The following is a 24,060-nucleotide window of genomic DNA, read 5'->3' on the forward strand; positions in this document are numbered from 1 at the left end:
TAACAAATGTACGGCATTCCTTTCACTAATTTTGCATTTGTCAAAAGTAGCAGCTAATCTAGAGGTCAATAGTTCTTTACAAGCCCTTTTAGGCTTAGACTGTTCATTGCTGTTAATCAATTTCAAAAGATTTTTCCATATATTCTGGTTCAGATTCCGTACTGTATTTATCAGTAACTAAAAAAAATATTTAAATTAAATACCTTAAGAAGATATCTTTATGTAAGAAAAAATAATTTTAAACTTAAATTTAAATAAAATAAAAATACCTGCTGTTGTAATAATATTTCTCAAATTTTTTTCTTTTCTTTTTGTTTCATTTTCTTTTCTAATTTGCTTTCGTCTTTCAATATTTGTCAATTTTATGTCTACTCCAAGCATCGAACCTGGACGTCCTTTTTTTCTTTGTTTAACTAAAAATAACTTATCCTCTTCTATACGTATCAAAGTAAGTGCATCTTGGTGAGCAATATTAAAAAGGTCGTTCATAGAATCACTAAATAATTGTTATTTTTGTTTAAATATTTGATTGGTTTTATTTTTATTTCTTAAAATACCTTTCCACTCCTCTTAAAGTTAAATTAACTAAGCTTTGCATCTATGAGACACTTGTGTCGGAATTTTAGCTTTTTTCCAAAATACAATACATTTTTAAATCACTAGTATAGCGTTATCGTTTAAATTTAGTTTTGTTATTCTCATACTATAAAATAAAACTTTTAGACAGTCACCTCTAGAAGGCAATTTTGAACCTGTTATTTGATGATTCATATACCCAATAAGAAATGACTTTTCACGCGACGACATTTTAAATATTTGAATAATAACTGAAATAATAATTAAATATATAGTTACTGTTATTGCACAACAAACAACACTGACACTATTTTTTATTTTTGGTGTGATTACTGCAGTGGAATAAATGGATATAGGACAACGAAATATTCCCAAGCACGAAAAAGAATTATTAATAATATTCAATACATGCTGTTGCGTAATAATGATAATCAGATATCGCTATAATTTTTAATAATAACTATAATAATAGTTATTTTATAACTGAAATACTTATCATCGCTTAACTTTCGGCTTCAGTCGCCACGTGTTAAATTTGTTCAAATAAGCTTAAACTACAGATTTTTATTTAAAAGATATATAAAAACAAAATTAGGGGGAGCACTCATAAAAAATTAAATTTAAGAAAATAAGTGGTACCCTAATATATATATATATATATATATATATACATATAAACATAAAATTTGTTTATTGAGTCAATAAATAAACATATACAAAAAAAAAATTAATATATTTCTGAATCAAATCGAGTGAAATGATAAAACTCAATAAAAATAATAAAAGGTTTTCTTTGTTTATCATTGTATACGGGTTAAACGTAATAATGAAACCAGCAGTCGACATTAATGTATTGTTATCGTTATAGCTACAAATCTATATATTTCTACAGAATATATACTTTTGTTTTTGTATCATTCTTAAGTTTTCGAAACAAACTATAGCCAAATAGGAGCGAAATTATTATTTAAAATAACAACTATTGGTCTTAAAATCTTTATTAAATGTATTAAACGTCTTGTCTAGACTAATATTTAACTTATCAAAATTATATTATTGAAATCATGATTATTGTTTTTCTTTATTAAAATTACTATTTTATTAATCACAAAATCAACCATCTAGTTCCATCATTTATTACTCCAAATAAACAGCATTCAAAACATTTCCATTGTTTATTCGTTTCTTATTTTTTTTTTTTTTTTTTTTAGACAGCTGCATGAATTCATGTCAAGATTATTTATTATTTATCAAACATACGACATCAGTGTAGGTTTGACGAATTTCATGTTTTATTCTTGACATCCACCTGAATCTCATATACAATTTACTTTGTTTGTTTTTAATTTTGTTCTACAGAATATCGATGTAGCAATGTATACATACATAGGAATATATTGAATAAACAATATAATCAAAGTGTTTATTTTTGTATTGATAAGAGTATTGTAGAAAATCCATGAAATATCAAACATTCAACGTTATTGCACAAGAGTTGGTTGATACTTGAAACAAAATCTAATTAAGTTACTGTCTATTACTTTTAGTTAAACGGTGAAAATAAATTACATTTAAACAATACATACATATTTTCACATATTGAATTCCCTGGATGTATATTTTTTGAATTTTGTGATTCGTGTGCGTTATCTGAATTATTATTATTTTAAAAATATAGTTTTAATATCTTCCATTACGTCTTTCATTTATTTCCGATGTTTCACAATGTGATTCCAACTATATTACAAATGTTCTTAATACTTTCATATTTTACTTCATTTGTCACTATAACGTTTCTCTGAATGTCAAGTCTATTTCCAATTTTAAATCCACTTATTTAAATTAGTTTTTAGTATATTATTTTACTTTTCGTACATGTGTAAAATGTGTAGTGAATATTTTTTATGCATATTTTCGTAGTTAACTATTACATTTTATTTTTCTAGTTTTATTTTATTTAAATAAAAACTTGTTTGGCGATATCATTTTTGTACTGTAGACAATTTATTTTTCACCCAATAAATGTTTTTCTTTTTTTGGAATTTATTAATTTGTATTCTGAACTTTTGATTTGATAATTATTGATTTTTACCATTGTAAGACATCGGATACAAACTACTCATTAAAGATCAGCCCGAGTCCGGGTCAACCTAGACCAGGATCGATTTAAGTCCGATGACATGCTTTTATATTCTTGGTTTAGGTGTGTTTGGGCTTGGAAAGTCATATAATGTGTTACATTTGGTTTAATCATAATATATTTTTAATATCACCGTCGTGGCCTGGTTCGGTCTTTTATTCTTTTGGTCTGCTTTAAAAATAGTATTTTTTTTTCGATTTATTTCTAATTACTTCTAAATAGCATGTTATTATGCTATTATATTATGTTCGTATTTTTGGAAATTACTTTATAAAAGACAGTAATTTTACTCTTCATGAATTATCGGTTATTAATATTGTTTTTTTCCAAACAGGATATTATAAAAATAAACGTTGTTCACTGTTGAATATACAATATAATACGATATACAAATAATACTGTGAAATGTGAATGTCTAAAATTGTTTTATTTTATTTTGTTCGTTCATTGGAGAAGCATCATTGCATCGGTATTCAGTTGATTCGTTCCACGAACATAAAAGTAAGCATAAGAATTTAGTAATTACTACGAAATTGTTATTGTAAATAGTTGTTAGACCAATCATTTAAGAATTTTACATACTATCTTGTACCTATTACCTATGTAAATACAACGCACGCTGCATAATGCACATTGTATAATCGTCATAACATTAATTTAATTTTTAATTAGTTAGTTTATATTATAATTAGAGCAAAGACTTTCATGTATTTTCATGTTTGTCATAGCTCGGGTTTATATTAACAAATAAAAACAGTCCTGGTCTGGGTCGATTATTTTTTTTAATATAAAATCTGAACTGGCCTTATCCGGGCTTTTAAAAAAAATGTGAGCTTCATTCATATTGGTCTGCGTTGAAAAATATATTTTAAGAATTGGACCGGCCCGGTCAAACGAAATTGTCTTAAATATTTGATCTGGTCCGATCCCATTAGGACCGGGCTGATCTCTACTGTTCATATTGAACAATCGATAAACGTATTACGTTTAAAACATATTCAAACATTGTGACCATTCAGTTTAAAACCGTATTGCAGCATCGAAAACATAGGCATAGAGACACTGTTCAAACAATAAGTGTGGTTTTACTTTTGATTCGGGCGTAATTTTTATGCGATTCAAAACAATATACTCATTGGTAAATAAGTCGGGAAATCAAAAACGTTTGTAAACTTCTTTTATGCCGAAACACTCATCCGAAACCGTTACGCGTTTTACGTTTATTTAGCATTATTTCGAGTGCAATAATCGTAGTCAAACGCCAACACGTCGCACTAGTACTAACGAACGACGATACGAGTACACGGGTACCACTTGGCACGCGCATAATTATTAATACACTCCGCTGTTCTTATTCGCATGGTCCCACCCGCAGTGCGCTCGACGGGACGCACAATAAATTACCATTTCCCGTACTCGGACGGTCAGCACATTGTTCTCGAAACCGTACGGACTTAACGAATAACATACATAGACGCAACTAGGTGGGCGCAATAGGGTTTTTAACACCCCTGAGTTCAAATGTAGTACTCCTGTTTTTTTATTTTTCAGGTCTATGTAATTACAGTTAAATACCATTTAATTTTATTTTCAACAATTTCAGCACCCCCCAATATTTGGGCTCTAGTTGCGCCCCAGCAACGATATCTGGCCGGGGCCGTTCGATAATCACTCAATATTCGGTTCACTCACCTCACATTTCGGATATCGTTCCGGCACTCTCTTGACCTTCCAGCCGAGCAACGGCGGTATGCATATGACGCCGCTGAATATCCACACGAAACCGATCATAACGATGGCACGTGACGGCGTCCGTTTCTTCAGGTACGCGACGGCCTGCGTGATAGACCAGTACCGGTCCAGGGCTATCAGGCACAGGTTCATGATGGACGCGGTGCACAGGAGTACGTCCAGGGCCGCGTGTATGTCACACCACCAGTCGCCGAATATCCAGTAGCCCATTAGCTCGTTGGCCAACGAGAACGGCATGACAATTATGCCCAGGAAGAAGTCGGCCACGGCCAGGCTGGCTATGAACCAGTTCTGAACGTTCTTCAGCGCCTTCTCGGTCACGATGGCTATGATGACCAACATGTTGCCCACCACCACGATGATCATGAGCATGATGACCACCACGGAGGCGATCACTATCTCCGGTATCGAGTACGTGGAAGGGTACACGGACTCGAAAATGTAGTACGTTCGGTTGGGGTCCATTGTGCCGTTGGTATCGTTCAGGTAACTGGTACTGTTCTGGTCGACCAGCAGTCCGAACTCGTTCTGGTCGATTTTGAACACCATGCCCGACAGGTTGGACAGGTTCTCGGCCATGTCCAGCTGTTCCATTTTCACGGTGGTGGCAATCGGACGGGAAGGGGGAGACGGTCGAGCGGACTCTAAGTGACGGCCACCAGTGACGCGAATAGTCGATGATGGACCACGTGGACGACGCAAGCAATGGGCTGTTGTCGCCAACAGTCGAAGCTCCTCCACGTCCGCCGGCCTGGCGGTGGTCGCTTTCTCCGGAAGTCCTTCCACCAGACAAAACTCATGACCCGCGTGTGTGCCGGCGCGCAGTGCGTACGTGTGCGTACGTGTACGTGGGCGCGTGCGTGCGTGTGCGTTCCGAGTCCGGACGGTTACCTGGAAAACGAGAAACGGAAAAATTAATTCATACGGTGCGTGACGGCGGTGCATTGCATTATAAACGGGACCCGTGGCGCGGCAGTAAATCCTTCGCTATAACCCTCTCAGCTTTTGCGACGGGAAAACACGGCTTGAGCCGCAGCATTAAGTCCACGTCATGTTTCTCTTCCGACGCCTAATGGCTAACGATAATATTCAAATAGATTACCGATCGTCTAGCAGACAACTCCGCGGCGTACAGGTACACAACATGTGTTCCCGTTAAGCAAATCAACCTGGTTCGACGGCTTGTCGGGCGTAAGCTTATAACTAGGCTTAGGGGATTCTAGTATTTGCATATTTGTTCCGAAAGATTAATAGGGCATAGCAGAGTCAGCAGAGGCCTACCGTTCTAGAGGGCGCGACAAATCTAAATCCTAAATTTTATTTTGCATATATTTGCATGTTTGACAGGTTTTTTTTTTAATTTGTATAGTATATTTTAGCAGTACGTAGCTTTCAAGTGCCATTAAAGGTCATATTATAATATACCCACTCAAATATCTTATGGTATACCACGCATTTATTATTTTGTCGATTGCTTGAAGATCTAATAAATAATAATATAGATTTTTTTTTTAAGTATGCGTCGTTTTCTTCCCTTGATGTGAAACAAAGATTTTCGAAATATAAAAATTTGCCTTCAAATAACCATCGCGGATTTCAATTTATAAACATAAATTACATCTAATAGTACAGTGCAATTCTTATATTAAGTTTTAGTGAAAAAATTAAATAATTCAAGTAAATTGTAAATCATTATTTTTTTTTATTAAAGGCACAAAATAATCAATACTATCAACAAACTTTTATATACATCTAATATTCACCCAATACGAGGGATTAAATATCTCGTAAATTTTAAATGTTATTATGTTGTACAAATCATAAGTTGGGATAATGATTAGTGGTTGTTTATAATTAATAATAATCACGTTGAAAATTAACAGAAATTTTTTTACATTAAAACCAGTCGATGCGGACACTGTGTAATACGCGAATTTCCCTTTTATTGAAACTAATTTATAGCCCATTACAATCTACATCATGAGTATTTCATGGGTCACACCAAATAAACACTATTTTTGAGACGAACTATATTATAAAATTGATAAAATTAGACTATATCTTCAACAGTCTTAGCTACTGTGTGGTAAAAATATTATTTTCTAAAAAAAAAATTTGTGTTTAACTTTTTACTATTTACTGGTATATTATTGTCTACATGTGAAATATATTATTCTACCATATACTATTTTGTATAATACTCAGGCCCATATTTAAAAATTTGGCACCCCCGGGCTTATAATTTATTCCCTCCCCTCCCGAATAAATAATAATAATATAACACTTATTATTTTGTCCAAAATCGAGATTCATTAATATTAAAATGTAACTTATAAATGAAAATCGTTTGATACTTTTTTAATTAACAAATTAAACAAATTATAATATAATAAAACATACTATTTGATTTTTTTTCATTAGGTACATCATTTTTAAAATTAATTTTGCCAAAATATTTTGCCGCCCCTGAGACTTGATGCCCCTGGTCATGTGCCTACCTGTGCCCCTCCCTAAATACGGGCCTGATAATACTAAATTGGTATACATGCAGTTGGGTTTTAAAATCTGCTGTCATCATACCTTATCAGTGAAAATTAGAAAAGCACAATAATCTATTGTCATTATATTTATACTCCTGTTCCTGATATCCGTCGTTATCACAAGCCAACACGTATCTAGGTACGAGAATTGAAAATAATATTTCATGAAATATTTCTACAATCTCACTTTGGTTAATAGCCATATCTAATATAAAGCACAATTATATATTACTTCACATTTCAAGTACTTTCCCCTGTGCTTGTATGCAAAATAAAACAACGGACCCGTTGTATGATATCATTTTAATAGGGTACTCAAATACGTTTCTGTATATGACTAAGTGTTACATACATACATCTTATCATGGAATAATAATAAACGAGATCAAATATCACGAAAATCAGCTTCTAATATTTTAATATTGAATATTTTTACATTTTAGTTAAATTATAAATTTAAATTTATAGTGATATACTCATATTTATGAGTTAAATTCATTAGTAATTGTGTTAGAAATCTAAAAAAAGATATATGTAAATCAAAATATTTTTTAATGATATAAAATAGAAATAAATGAATAGTATTAAAATAATTAAAATGTTCGTATCATCTTTATATTTGATAGGTAAAAAATAACATTGAATTATCAATGCGATTAAGATTTAATACATTTTAGTAGTTTCAAGTTTCTATAACCAACTTACGGTTTAGAAGAACTATGTAAATTCATAACTGTTCATAAAATATTGTAAATTACAAAAAAATACATTAAATTTTTGTTATATATAATGTATTTTAAATTAAAAATTTCATTATTAAATACGATTCTAATATAGTAAAAGGAATTCCATAATAATATGATAAACTACGTTTTATTCAATGATAAAAATGTTCGATCAACTTTAATTTGCATAATTATTCAATTATAAAATAATTCAATAGTACAATTTGAACTTCACATAAATAGTTTCAAATTCAAATTATTTTCTTGGCTAAGTTATAGTATAATTGCCAAAACACTATTACGTTAAATTATGTATAGTATTTATATATACTTAATGCATTATAAATATTTTAAACGTGGTTAGATGTAAATAAATCAAATATAATTATAATTTTATAATTTGTAAACTATATTAAAATTTTGTTCTGATTAATATCATACGTACCGTATAATTAATAATAATTTATTTTATAAATATAATTGAATGAATTAATTTTAAATAAAATAAATTATAATAAAATACAATGATTTCCGTAATTATTAGTGTAAATGCTATGTGCATTATATAATATATAAGTACAATATTTTATTTGTTCTAATTTTAAATGTGTTAGGAAAAGAGTTGCTATTATTTGGTGAATTTTTAATCTAGCTAATAATGATTGTTTTAAGTGGTTTGTAGTATTTTTCAAATTCATTTTTGTTTCAATTTTGGGGAAATATGTTGGATATATTTTATAAAATTTGAATAAATATAAATCATGTTTTAAATGAAAATTTGAACGATATATTCTATTAATATAATAATCAAATACATTCTTCGTTTCACTCAGAAACTTAAATATGTATCAAGTTTTAATTCAGTTGACGATTTTACTACAAAAATTTTAATCATAGCCTTTTAAGTGTATCAATTAAGTTTAAATAAAAAAAATCAATATTATATTTATTAATGTATAAGAATGCTATAATTATATACAATAAAAGTTATAACACAGATTATTTCACAACATATTTATATTATAGATATAAGCAATCAATATTGTATAAAAAAAAAAAAATTATGTGCTTTATTAAAAATAAAATGCACAGTACTAAAAATATATTAGTAGTAAAAATATCAAATTTATAACACGTAATGATGAATTCTGAAAATTATAAGAAAATATACTGTCTATTTAAAACGTGTTTCAAAAAACTTTTTAAGTTCAAAACTAATTTAAAATATGATAATATCAAAAACCTTTTAAGACGATTGAACGAATGAAAATATTATAATTTTATAATCATTATAATTTTCACGTGTGTTGACTATAACTAGGAGCTAAAATTAAAATTAGCTACTTGACGATAGTATTCCAGAGTATTAAAAACCAAAAACTTAACCGAAATTCCCTCAAAAAAACGACCAAGAGGAAGTCTTCATCAGAGATTGTTGGACAAGGTGGGTGAAGAAATATATTTTAGATGTCGACAACTCGATATCGACTACAACGACTGAATGATGTGATAGACAGGAATGGATGAAGAGACTTGGTGGAAGCATGCAAAAGGTCTCAACGACCATTACAAAAAAAAAAAAAATTGACGGTATAGATAATTGATAAAAGATACAGACTCATGAGATATATACGTAATATAATTATAAATGTTACGAGCTTAGTTGAGCACAGATAAAATTGAGCGATTCATAGAAAATTTACATATTTTTAATAATATTTTTTTTTCATTTCATATTATATATTGTTATAATTTTTATTAATTTTAATACTGTCTTATTTATTAACAATAATTTGTATGGACAATAAAATGTACTCCAATTAAATTATTAATTCAGAGCAAAAAGAAATATTCTATCTATATATCTTACTTTTTACATAGGAATAAATTTTTATGGTAAATACAATTTGGGATGGTAAAAATGCTCTATAAGGTTCAATTTATAAAAAAATTGGGTGTATATTGTATTTGAATATTAAAAGTTTTCAAGAAAAAAAATGCAAAAGAATGTTACGCAGATATGGTTTTGTTTTAAAAACAATTCTAGACCGTTTTTGAGTAAAACTTATTTTGATTAAAATGTTTCACCAAATATATGCTATATCTTTTTATTGCAATTGTAATGTTTATTTACAATAAATTAATCGTTTATTAAATACTGAACAGTAAACTGAAAAATATTAAAATTATGTATTTTTTTAATTTAATGTTCGAAAATAATTCAGCGAAGGTCAAAATTAATTTTATAATTATTTAAACTAACCTTTTTAAATTAGGTTATAAAATGAGAAATAACTAAAAGTCCCCTAGGAAATATAAACACTGGACATGTTTTAGCATTATATATGTTTATATAACCACATTGAGTACAAAAATGCTATTAACTTAACAAATCATATCTCCCTGGTAAAATTTATCACACACATAACTAATGATTCTAGTTCATATATTTTAATTCTATTGTTTTGTTATAAAAAAGTCCACTTAATAGAAAAAAATATTATAACAAAGTTACAATTATATAGTTGTATAAATTAATCCTATAATATATTTCAATAGTAGAAAACATTATATTAATGTATGTTGATATATCACATTAAATAAAATATTATGTTGAATAGAATTGGATCAATGAATCATTATGTTGTCATCGTAGTTTTAGTTTTTTACATATTGAATGCGTATTGTCAGTCATTCTGACAATCATAAACCTACTAATTCTATACAACATGATACAATGTATAGAAAACTTGAAACTACGTGTTCAACACGTACTATATAATGATATCTAATGAAAAGTATGAATAATATCGATGAATTCAAATTTAAAGGGGAATTGAATGATTTATCTATTTACAGAGTTGTATAGAATTCATAGGTATTTATTTATTTACGCCCGAAGGTAAGAGAGTGTACAAAGAATTCAATATATAGTTAACTTAAGATTATGATTAGTAATATAAAATAAATTTTTAAACATTATTATACAGTTTCACTACTAATAGAGGTAATACACAATAAAAAAAAAAGAAGATAATGAATAAAATTATAAATTATAAATTCAAATTCAAACATAAATGACGAAGTTTAGATTCAGAATCAAAGTTAAAGTTGAAGCTATCGAGGCTGTTGCAAACCCGAAGCATACGAATGTTGGGTTCATTATAACTATATGATTGACTATGTGTACAATATTCTATTACAAAGGGCGGTTAATTTTTGAATTTTTATAAATTCAATTACGACTGAAAATCCTACAATATTGGAAATTTGATAACATACAATTCGTTTACTTACCAATTATAAAAAGTTATAAAAATCGATTAATTTTATACAACAAATTTACTATTATTGATAACACTTGTTATTTAAATGTCTATTTAATTTGTGCACTTGTAATGAGCATACTATACTGAGCATACTTCATGATAGATACTTCTATTATGATGGACAGCTGCATTTCTTTCCTACTATTGTGATGTTATGCAGGCGTAATAGACAAATATTTATTTATGGATAATATAATCGAACTACATCAAGGTATTAGAATTTAATATTTATTGCACATACGGGAAACGGGCGTATCATATGTGGGTTACATAGTACAAAGGAATGATGTAAATTGTATTTTAATTCCAATAATAATAATAAAATCTAGTTGTACCATAAATACGTGAAGAAAATAGCATCGACTTTCAAAAAATTCAAAACAAATTTACCGTATCACCATTTGATACTTAATATATGATGGGCTGTATATAATATGGTTTATTTTATAAACATATATTTAATTTAAATATGTTTATTTCATCTTTTTTATTATAACTCAATATTATATAACTAAATACGGTATTAAATAAATGTAAAATTATTGCTGCTATCGATTCAACTAATGTTCATTGCTTATATTATATTTTTTTATATCAGCACTGCCTGATAGACATTATTATGTTAATTAAATTTAGAGTATTTATTATTATACTAGACCTCTGGACATTGGCGTATCCAGGATTCATTTAACAGAGGTGTTTTAAAATGTAATAGACTTATGGTATAGCCTCTGTCCCCTCCCCTGTATTACATAAATAAATTATATATATTTATATAAATTAAAATGATTACATTAAGACACCATATGTAAAACCTACAAGTTGTATACATCGTTTATTCAAATAATCAAAGTATGTTTACAATTTGGTGAAATACCATAAAATAAAGTCAATGGGGGGATGTTCTAACACCCATATCACACCCCCCCAACCTAAATACGCCCCTGTTTCTGGACATATAAGTAATCAACTATATCAGGTTTTCAAAAATGTAAAATATGTGTAATGAATATGAAAAGAATGCATTATAACACACTAGATATTTTAATTAATACTTCAAGCACTTCCAGATAAAAAGGTATATTTTTTTTTCATATCACAAATAATTATTTGCAAACCAAATATTTGTTAAAATTATTCACCCTCCTCCGTTGCCATTATCATATTTGTTTTATTTATTTTTTATTTTTTGAACTACTTCACTTACCTATTCTAATAATATTTATTTATTTTTTTCACTTTCATTGTTATGGAAACCTCCGGTTGTAACGCTTTTTCATTCGGATATCCTACAATAATCACGCTGGGTCCAACTTTTAAAAGAATAATTAATTTATGAATTTTGAACGTCATGACGTCATTTATCAACTATAATTTATGATATGCTGGAACAACGAGGAAAGCAGCTAAAATAGTTTGCATATTTAAATGTAACTAAAATTACACTATTATGACTAAAGTATGATTTTCAGAGTTATTAATTTGTTATGAAACAAAAAAAAAAAATCATAAATAAATCTGAATATAAAAAATAATAATAATAAAATATATAATGCATAAGTAGAAATAAATATAAAGTACAACTAAAATAAAAATTAAAAATTGCCTCTTTGGAAAAGGGAGTATCTAAAAAAACACTGGCCAAACTCTTGTTTTAACTATATTTCGGCCGGAAATGAACATACAATGAGTTGTAAACCCTTTCATTTTGGATGGAAAAATCCTGTTAAAAAGTTCTATATGTACAATGTGAAAAACACAATTAATAATGAAACCTTAGTCATCGTTCTACAAGATTGAATAAACGTGATATTCGTAATTTTATTTGAATAATATACCAGCAGAATAAGGTTTTTAAAATTATTATCCAATTGTATATTTTTTAATGATTAAATTATTAGATTGTAAAAGTACAATGTTGATACAATACATTACACTTGTGTATACCACCAATGACATTGTATTCATTTTGATATGTTAAACGTGCGAAAATATGATTGGACACTTCCGGCAATCCTTAGTAAAACTCTGCAAATACCATGATTTTCAACAATCATTAATATTATAAGGTACAATTTAATGAATGCAGTGTGTCTTTCCTTTCAGTAATTTTCACTTATATGCATTAATTCTAAACCATCGTTAAATTTGTATGTTATAAATAATTATATAGTTTTTTGTTTACATTTTACTTACCATATATATATATATATATATATATATATATATTTATATTCTCGGCTACTATGTATTTCGAATTTATTATATTATACTACTTTATAAATCTGGAATCACAGCATAATACTCATTGCAATTCAACCACTATTTATTATATAAACTTACTATCTACAAAATAAATACAAACTTAGGTTGCACGCCAACACTATTCTAAAATAAATAAATAGACGTATAGAAGTTCAATAGATTTTTTTTTTTTTTTTTTTTTGATTTGTTTGACGTGTAAATACAAATAAAATAAAATATTATACAAAGTGGACTTTATAGACTGAATAATAAAAATATGTATCAGTAGTTAATTATAGGCATATTATGAATCTAAAGATGTCTAAGTGTAAGAATAATAATAAATCATATTTATAAAATATTTGCAATATATTTTATTCTAAAATACTACGTGGCAGAACAAGAGTAGTCGATAGATCAAAATTAGTCACAAATATACAATGAAAATTATATTTTATAAATAGAGTGATACAGAATTTTTAGATTTAATTTACTCAGAATGTTCCACACAAATAGTAAATTGTACATAAATATTATAATTCAAAATACATTCCTCGTTTTACACAAAATTTAAAAATGTTAATAAGATACTGGATTCAGTGTTCGACCTTAAGTCGTTACGCTCTTCGTACAAGATACATCAGGTGGTGGGCGTACACGGATATGGGATTATATTACACATTTCAAATATCATGATATAGTATCCCTTGGATAGTCGTGTTAGTTGTATTATTTGTATACATTTAAAATTAATGATAAATCATAGCATTGAAATATCGAATTTACGCCAAGTTTGTTGTCATATTGATAAATTGAACATACCATCATACGTTATTGTTACTCGAATGTACCCTATATTTAAGGAATTTTAAATATATTGATTAAACTAAGCGTATAAAAATATCAAATTGGATACATGTGCTAGTAAAAACTTTATGACAAAAACCACAGCTAAAAGATTAAAATAATCGTTATTATGCGTAAAAACTACCTATACCATATTTTAAGTATAAATTTTCATTAATATATATACAAAAATTATAACCTATTTTTATTTTCTATATATATTTTTTTAAATAAAATAAATTAAGAATTTATCTTTGGCCCCTAACTATAAATTTACATATTTTTTTTTATAAAAAAAAATGCAAAGGGTAGCTTAAAGAAATGAAATGCCTATTTCTGGGAGTTATTTTATTTGTTTTTTTTCAGTTTTTGATTTCAGTAAAATAAAATAAAAAGTACTGTAAAAGTTAATACATATTCTTTAAATATGGTTTCCAAATTTACTGCAAACTTATACATTTATATTATACTAGACTATAAAACTTTTGTTGCAATTTTATTACCAATAAAAGTTTAACCACAGAAAAAAAAAACATCATTATTAAATAAATATATTCCTCGTTCTTTCCATAATTTAAAATAAAATCACAAACAAACGATGTATGCATATTTTTTTTTGACTTTATGGATTTAAATTTAAAAAATAAACGTGATCTCATGAAATATAAAAATGTCATTATTTAATTATCATTGATCAATAATCGTTCAAAATAAAATTCACTAAATTGTGAAGTTTAAAATCCCAATAATTATTATTTTTTTTTTACCATAAAGTTTTACTTTACAATAAAATTGATATAGTAACTAGTATCTTCAAGTTTAATTTTAACACTATTTATAATTTATATACAATTTCTAAACCTACTTCATAAAGTTCTTTGCATTTTTCACATGATGATAATAGCATAAAACAACTACTTTTAAGAAACTTTTCAGCACAATGTACGAGTTATATAAAGAAAGAATAAGAATTATTACTTTTTTTATACGTTACTTACATTATAGAATATTGACTATGCTGTTGCATAATTTAAGTTTACATAGAATAAAAGAACCATCTATTCACTCCTTTCTTTATTAAATTATTTTATCTTCACATACCATGTTCACAGTATCGTTTTCATAATGATAAAACTTTAATAACGCTTAAAACTAATAATCATGTATACTAAATAATCAATTACTATACCTATAACAACTGTTTAAAATTATGTTGAAAAATCTATATATTTTCACTTTATACAATTAAAAGTTTTCAAATTGAAAAACTTTGAATTATTGGTATGTTTTTATTATAATATAGGAACGTTTATGTTAAATTCACCACATTAAATAAATCCTAGATGGTTAAACGTTTATAATTAATAGCTTTAAATTACTGAAAATATAAAAAAATAAAAATGTGCAGTAAAAAAAACCAATATATCAACATATTTTCTATAATAACATAATATATTTTCAATTTTGATTTTTTTACCGCTCTGGATATAAAGCAAAACAAACAAAATTCTTTTGAAAATACTTTTAGTATGGAACTATTTTATTATCTGACAAATATTTATTATTTAACTAGTCTCAATTTAAATAGGATTATAACAATTATTAATTTTATTATTATATCATATTATTAAAAGTAAAAAAATCTAAATTTATTATAATTAAATAGTTATAAATTAAGTAAATAATCAATAATAATAATTTCATACTTAGTTAGCTACTATTAGAATAATATTTTATTTTCGTACATAATTATTAAAATTTAAGTTTTATTTAAATATTGTATCTTAAATTTTATTAATTATCAGTGTATAATATCTGAATTCGTAACATGTACTCTAACAGTTCTCAGTATATTTATAAAAAATAATAACCAAATTTAATTGAATTTGTAAAATTTAAAATTTAAACTTGTAACACAGAAATACGCCTACCTATAAATGTTTGCTGAAATTAATTTTATTTTAGTATGACCAACACGTGTTTGTACATAATGAGGAATAAAAAATGAAACGGGTTTTTATCTGTCAGAGATGGAGTATTTAAAGAAGAACTTTTTTCTCTTTTTAGTTTACGTCCAAGTAAATATAATATAATAAAAACTTCGCTACAACATGCACGAATCACGACGACGGTAAAGTGTATAATAATAATATGACCTAAACCATGTTTGTATATTATACATGTTATTACATAAACTCCACAAATACTATTAATAGTAAGTATTTTTCTGTTTCATTATTTTAGTGACTCATACTTTAAGTTTATAACGCGTACCGACTTGTTGTGCATAAGACATTATTACAATTTTTTCATGGCCGTGCTGTAACCTTTCGCACTGGTAATTTGATTAAATTACGCGATACAGCACTCAAACTAGTTTCCTTTTGTTTTGAGGTCTGTGATTTGAGTATCGTTATTATTCACGAATTCCCTCGTGGACTTAATCGTACCTGCATAACAGACTACAAACGTTTGTATATTATATAGCTACTAAAACGCGTCGAGACTAAATTAGATACGTTGTTCGCCAGATAAATACTGCAGGATCATATTTGTGCAACTGAGTTCAGCGGAAAGGTAAAACTGACAAAAATAATACTACTGGAAACGGCCAAGAGCGAATCAATGACAATAATATGTACTTAGAAATATAATAAGGCGCTAAAACGTTACAGTTTTATCTTCGAAACAGTATCATATCGATTAAAAAAAAATCAAAAAAAATCTGACAAAATCCACGAACAACCAAGCGGAATATTGATAACAATTTTTAACGGAAATATACCATCTCGGTTTAATCTTTGCTGTAACACTGCTATAGTGATATTCGTATGATCAATACGGAGCACCTTAAAATCAGTCTGAATCATCTGTGCATCATCGTTAAGTTATATTATTTGTAATATACGCGGGGTGGTGAATAATGGAATAATAACGACTTATGCACAATTGCTCAATAATAATGACTATGTTTATTTTGGTTTCTTAATACCATCAATGTTCCAACAGTAAAGTTGTGCTTAAATGAATGATGGGTCGTCAAGTTCCTCTCTTAAACCTCATCTCATTCTGGCGCTATCTCATGCCGGAGAATTTTTATATGCCATTCGGTTTCGAATGTCCTCACCCTTTCTCACTTTTACGGCCAAATAAAAAATCATGATTATAGCCTGAACCCGCGCGGGTTGTTCGAGTTTGTCGTAGCGACAACAGGACGCGGTTAATTTGATTAACGCTCCAGAAATTCGAATCACACAACTTTCCGCGCGAGCGTATAAACTTGTTTCTTGTTACTCGAATTTGTACAGAACAATGGTCGTCACGCGAGGAAATGAAATATTGGGCGGGTGGCCTGGCATTTCGTAGTGCGGGACATGGCGTGCCAAAGAAAACGATAACGGGTGCCTCTGCTGATAGGGATTCTCACCCCTCCTCTCTATCAACAAAGATTTATTGCGTTAAAAATATCTTCGGCTGGAGAATTCTCAATACACGTAAAAACAATTATATATTCCCATAACATGTATGGCATCTGAGGCATTTCACCAATAATTGAAAATGAAATTAATTTTTAAAAATTTAGGAGGGGTAATAATAATAATATGTATCCAGGCCAAATGAGTTTTTGAATACATATCTACGTAAGAGCAGCTGATACTTTGTTGTTGGTGTAATATATTATTATAATACCAATCCATGTGATAAAGTTTAATATTAATATTATTTTAGATTTTATAATTAAATTTTAGCCAAAGGGCATTCGACGCTGAGAATTCATTAGGCTGAATTTAGTGCTTGACCGACGGCCAGCGCTGACGTCGGTCGAACGTAGCTAAATCAATGAATGCATACGAACAACTACAGCGCAGCGCTGAAAAGTTGATACGCGCGTATCAACATCGATACCGAACGTGTCATTTCTGAGGTGCGTCTTAATCCACCATTGTGGGACCTTTATTGTAATGCATACAAAGATCGTGATGCGAAAATAAATGCTTGGCAAGAAGTTTGTCAAGCAGTTGTACAAAATTACGATGATATACCTGATATACCTGGTCGGTCTACAATAACCTGATGGACATGATATCTTCTACGTCTTTTTTTATTTTTTCTTAATTGTTTGCGTAAATAATACGCTCATATCATAGAATTTACTAGGTATAGATTCATAATTCCAAAAGTTTAAGTTTAAGTATTTAAAAAACTTGACTAATAACGAAATAACGTACACAGTATGACCGACACAGTTGCCGATCAGCTATGTACTAAACGCTTTGTCACGACCAATGGTCAGCGCGTACCGTCGGTCGAGCACTAATCCTAGCCTTATGTTATTGTTTTTCTGGTTTACTCTATGACGGGCGTAGGTAAATTGAGCCCCAAGCGAATTTATCTTTTTTCGAAATAGGTAAATAAAATTAAGGCTGTTTTTTTTTTACCATACTTTTAATTATATTAACACAATTATGTACTACATACATTAATCTTACATTTATCAGTTATCACATATCACATCCGGCATTGTTGTAGATAGTTAGATATTTATATAAATGTCGCGTAATATAATATTGCGGAGCTAAATATAATAATATTTAACGATGTAACGATAAGATACACTTACCTATAGTATTCGGTGAATTTATAACGGGTGAAGGTAAATTGAATCCCAAACGAATTTATCTTTTTTTCGAAATAGGTAAACTGAGTCCCAATAATAATATTAAAATTGGTAAACTGAGTCCCACGTATAAAATTTAAAGCGGTAAACCAATCCCTCGTATAACAGATAAAGCGGCAAAATGAGTCCCGTCTAAAATATTTAATTTATTCAATTTATTTAAATGTATTTAAATTATAAATATCACCGTTGATATAAATTCACCGAATACTATAGGTAAATGTATCTTTTCGTTACATCGTTAAATATTATTATATTTAGCTCCGCAATATTATATTACGCGTCATTTATATAAATATCTAACTATCTACAACAATGCCGGATGTGATATGTGATAACTGATAAATGTAAGATTAATGTATGTAGTATATAATTGTGTTAATATAATTAAAAGTGTGGTAAATAAAAAAAAAACAGCATTTCACCATATTTCAAATTACCGCTTTAATTTTTATACATGGGACTCAATTTACCGATTTCATTTTTGTACGAGGGACTTAATTTACCTAAAATTAATAAAATGGGACTCAATTTACCAAACCAGTCTATAACTATGTTATACTGTATGCCTTGAAATCGATGTACAATCATATGTATGTGTTGATTTACGTAAAAAATAATATTTTATAGTAAAATATACTTGAACATTTTCTCTTTTTAATTGAAATCAAATATTTGTCATAAATTAAAAATAATAATAATATCCAATAATAAGAATCTTATAATATGATTAAATGTTTAAATTAAAAATATGTTCTATATTAGGATATCCAGTAAATTTTTAAATGTACCAAAATCTGTGCAATGTATTTACATTTAAAACGGTAAGCTAAAAAGTCTAAAATATAATAATCAAAAAAAAAAAAGTTTTTAAATTTAAAATACGAGTAAATGATAAACAATATATTCGAAATTATGTTTTCTAAACCAAATTACATTTTTCTAAACACAGTTTGGTTTTGTCTTTTTTTTTTTTTTTTTTAAATCGAATAACAAATGTACTGAACTCGATTACAACTTAATGCAACCATGTACAAAGTTCCCCAAGGGGAATATAAATATGCATGTATGTATGAAAGTGGGTTTACTCACGCATATAAATAACACAAAAAAAAACGATTAATCCGCCTAGGCAAATAAACGTGACTCGGACCAAATTAATAAATTATAACCCGAAAAAATAATGGTTATTTATCTACATCTACGAATATCTATAGATAGAACTTTCAGCAAGCGTGACATATACACATATTCATTTCGAAGTAACAACTAAACTTTCCAACATCATGTTGTGTGACATGTGTGACGCTCAAACCTCATTTCTCCACGTCTTTAATGAACGCCATATGTACACAACATCACCGTCATCAACACGTGATCGTCCATCATTTATAATTAGCAAGCTTTGTGGTAAGACCATGTGATACACGGAACAATATTGGTTATTCTTGTAACATGGAGATCCAGAGTCTGTGGTCCAAAAATACGTATAGTACGAAATCGTACGCGAGCCAACTGAGATGTCTCTATAAAATGTAGTTTATCTACACGTACTACATGTACCTATATGTGTACGAGTTTTCTAAAACCTTTGGTACGATGATTTTTTTTTACGAACCAAAAAGACTGTCAAACGTTCGAACGCATCGATACATACGACAAACGTTGAAATGGTTACTACCTCAGACGGTAATTAATTATTATTACATCTATTGTAATAATTCATTATGATTTCATAAAACTTCATTGATTGTAAGAAGAACGTGATACATAAAAGTGTGTCTCGGGCTTAACGTTCTATAGGTCATCGATGACAATAGGGTCTTCCTACAGGGACAACGCAAGAAGAGCGCATACACGTGAGCGCGTGACACGTAATCGTGTCAGTAGATCTATAAATAAAATAATTATTTTATTTACGGTTTTTTGAGGGGAAAATCAAATTACATGAAATATTAAAATCGTTGGCTGCAAATTCATGGTATAGGTATTTTTTTGGGAATAATGTTGCCTTTAAAAAAATTTAAAAAAATAATGGTATCTTTTCTACGAATTTTACTGAATGGTTTTATTCTGTTATATATTACGTCCTCATAATGAAAACTCATAACGTAATGACGAGTGCATTTTAGAATCTACTGAATATAAAATATCATGTTATTTAATAACCTATTAGATTTACGTTAATGATATATTTACAACATAAATAATATTTTACTATATTTTTTATTTTTATTAAAATATATTTACTATTCGTTACTTACAAGAATAAATAATTAGGTTAAAAGTATATACTCTACAACACATAATTGATTTGTGTGGAAGGAATTGTTCACTAATAACATATTAGATACTTCTTTCGAAATGTTTTTATGACATCAATACAAAAATACATGATAAACCTGAAATACGAGTACACGTAATTTTAAATAGATTGGATCATTGGCCTTAGCCTACTTATGGTAAAATATATAAGAAAACTCTGGAAAATTATAGACAAAAATGAGAAATTATAAAATATCCATTCTTACATTTTTAGGTTACCAAGTAACAAATATGAAAATTAAAACGAAGACATTTTTTAGTATTGTTTACTTCAAATCATTTAAATCTAATACCACTTATTTAATTAGGGTAGTTGTTTATTTTTTAAGTCAATTAAAATATGAAGCTTGATAAAAAATCGATCATGGAAATATTTAAAAATATTGAGAACTTGTTTATCTAGTATGACCAGAAATATAAACATTATATTCATTTACTTTACTAATTTAAATATTATATTATACGAGTACTTGTAAAATTGTGTACAATTATTTCAAAAGGCTCAATTCCGAAAAACTAGTTATAGTACTTTTAATCGATTAAAAATATAAATAAAATAGCTCTACATATTTCATGAATCATTCATTAAAGCTCTAAAATATCATGTAAATGATCGTTGATTTATTAAAATGTCATTTTCTACAAAGTTTATAAGAAAATATCTCACACTACTATTAAACTTTAAACTTTAAAATGTGAATGCAAATATCGCTCACTTTCACGATTCCCCCTGAACATTTTTAAGAATATGCAAGATACGCCTGAGAAATTCTAAAAACTATAAAGTACCACTTGTTTGAAATTTTCAACATATAGAAAGTGATATACTAAACTTTTGTAAAATACTCCATCGACAATAAAATGTGTTAACATAGCCACAAAATGAATACACTTGTAAACTAATATAATTATTTTTTCAATTTCAATGTACTATGAAATCGTACTAAGATCGATAACGTGCGTAGAATATTTTCATATTATTGTTCCACACAATATTTTAGTAAGATAGCTACCATAAGCTTATAATATTTATATGTGTTCTGGTATAAAGATTTTTGACTGAATGCCTTAAAATTATAATACGCCAGTATCGAGAGAAAAAACATTTACATAAATTTTGATTAACTAGAATTGATTTAGAATTGGTACTATGTAAATAAATGTATATATTAATTGGTCGGACTACGGCAAATTTGAAAATGGAGTGTGTACGATTTCGTTGGTCGGTTGTGGTTTCTGTGGTACCAGAAATACAACATTATTACTCAGGCTTTTACACAAAAGCGTATACAAGCATTCGATTTATTTTTAAATTGTATATAAAAGTATAGTTAAACATTTAAAATACGTTTGAGAATCGGAAATTCAGTTCACTCGAGTTGGTTTCCCTTATTTGTACTATAATAATAAAAATATTAATATAATATAATCTTTTCATCGTTATGCAAATATTCGTTGTTATGGTTATAAATACAAATCTCTTGGACTCTGTACGCAATTATAATTGGTCCCTTCTTTGACGACACATTTTTTCGATTGATTTTCGATATGCATTTAAATTTTTGCGTTCCATAATAGGTTAAATAAGGTCTGCAGACAATAATTATAAAATAGTTATAAAATTGAGTTTGATATTTTAATAGTTGTTTTTGTTTTGCAAATAGATATACGAATCAAAATAATAAAAGTAAAATGTTGATCTTCACAAATCAAGATAAAAATATGTGACTTTTTAAGGGTAATCAGGAAATGAGACATTCTATTCAGCATCAAAATATGTTCACTCAAATATTGAAATTTTTATTTCTTATGTACGTTATATATCGGGTGGTCCTTGGCAATACACTAATTTTACAAATGGACACAGTGTCCTATATGTAATATAAAATGTGAAATTCACTAAAATTTTAGCCTTATAGATTAGTTATCCTGTAAAAATGTATATATATATATATATGATAGAAAATTGTTTAGTGGCTACATGAAATGTATACACAGATTTAACGGATCAACTTTTGTACATGTAAAATATTGCAATTTTTCACTAATACGTTTAACGATATGCGATTTATAGAACATGGACTGATCGATCGCAAGCTTCATTGCAACGGGGGTGTCTGCAGATAGAGCACTTGTCGAAGTGGTGTCCACCTTAAACCATGGACACCGGTTGGCAACAGGCGGCTTAGGATCATTGCTAAGTGTGTCACGTACGCATCGAGAGCCAGGTAGGAAAGTGAAAACACGTGGGCCACGAGCATGTAATAACCTAGTTTCAACGTGGTCAAAGTGCAACCGATGGTTCTCGAACTATGTTTCAGTGACTTGACTATCGGAATATCTTGGATCGATATTATTTTTATCCACGACTAGTTGAATCGCACATCCCATAAACCATGAATAATTGTATTGGGATAATAATATTAAAGTGCACGTTGTGTTATAATTAAGAAACTTAAACTCGTAGGTATTCATTATTCGTGGAACTCGTAATATGATTTTTCGTCGAATATTCGTAGAATTCAATAATTATCAAACAGTATATATAGTATACACAGTGATTTTTTTCAATATGATAACCTTAAACTCGTATTTCATGCTTAAACTATGCATTTTTAATATTCTTATTTTTGAATAATATTATTTATAATATATTATGTAAATTTTTATGTGCTTCTAATACTTAGATTTATTGAACATTTGTCAGAAGTACTATATACTGGGGCAAATATTGACGTTTATTTTTCAAAAAGGAACGATATTTTTTTGCTTATTATTCATTTAATTTCTAAAGAGTTTTGATGTACACAGCCAAAATGTTAATTATTATTTTCGGAATCATTTACAAATAAAATTAATTTATAATAAAATAATTAAATATTCAAACCACCTTACTAGATTTAAT

The 24,060-nt window shown here is 28.1% G+C and overlaps 1 protein-coding gene across 2 annotated transcripts in view; it reads right to left on the bottom strand.

Annotated features, from left to right (window-relative positions):
• The window catches only part of LOC112685399 (alpha-2Da adrenergic receptor), a 218,087-nt gene that overhangs the window by 147,451 nt on the left and 46,576 nt on the right, over positions 1-24,060 (bottom strand). For both annotated transcript variants that reach the window (XM_025557265.1, XM_025557266.1), the window contains exon 2: positions 4,409-5,359. In XM_025557265.1, coding sequence (XP_025413050.1) covers positions 4,409-5,062 — 654 coding nt within the window. In that variant the 5' untranslated portion in view covers positions 5,063-5,359. The remainder of the gene's footprint in view (positions 1-4,408; positions 5,360-24,060) is intronic.

This window comes from Sipha flava, unplaced genomic scaffold (assembly GCF_003268045.1).
Source record: "Sipha flava isolate LNK unplaced genomic scaffold, YSA_version1 275_pilon_pilon, whole genome shotgun sequence".
Taxonomy (NCBI): Eukaryota; Metazoa; Arthropoda; class Insecta; order Hemiptera; family Aphididae; genus Sipha; species Sipha flava.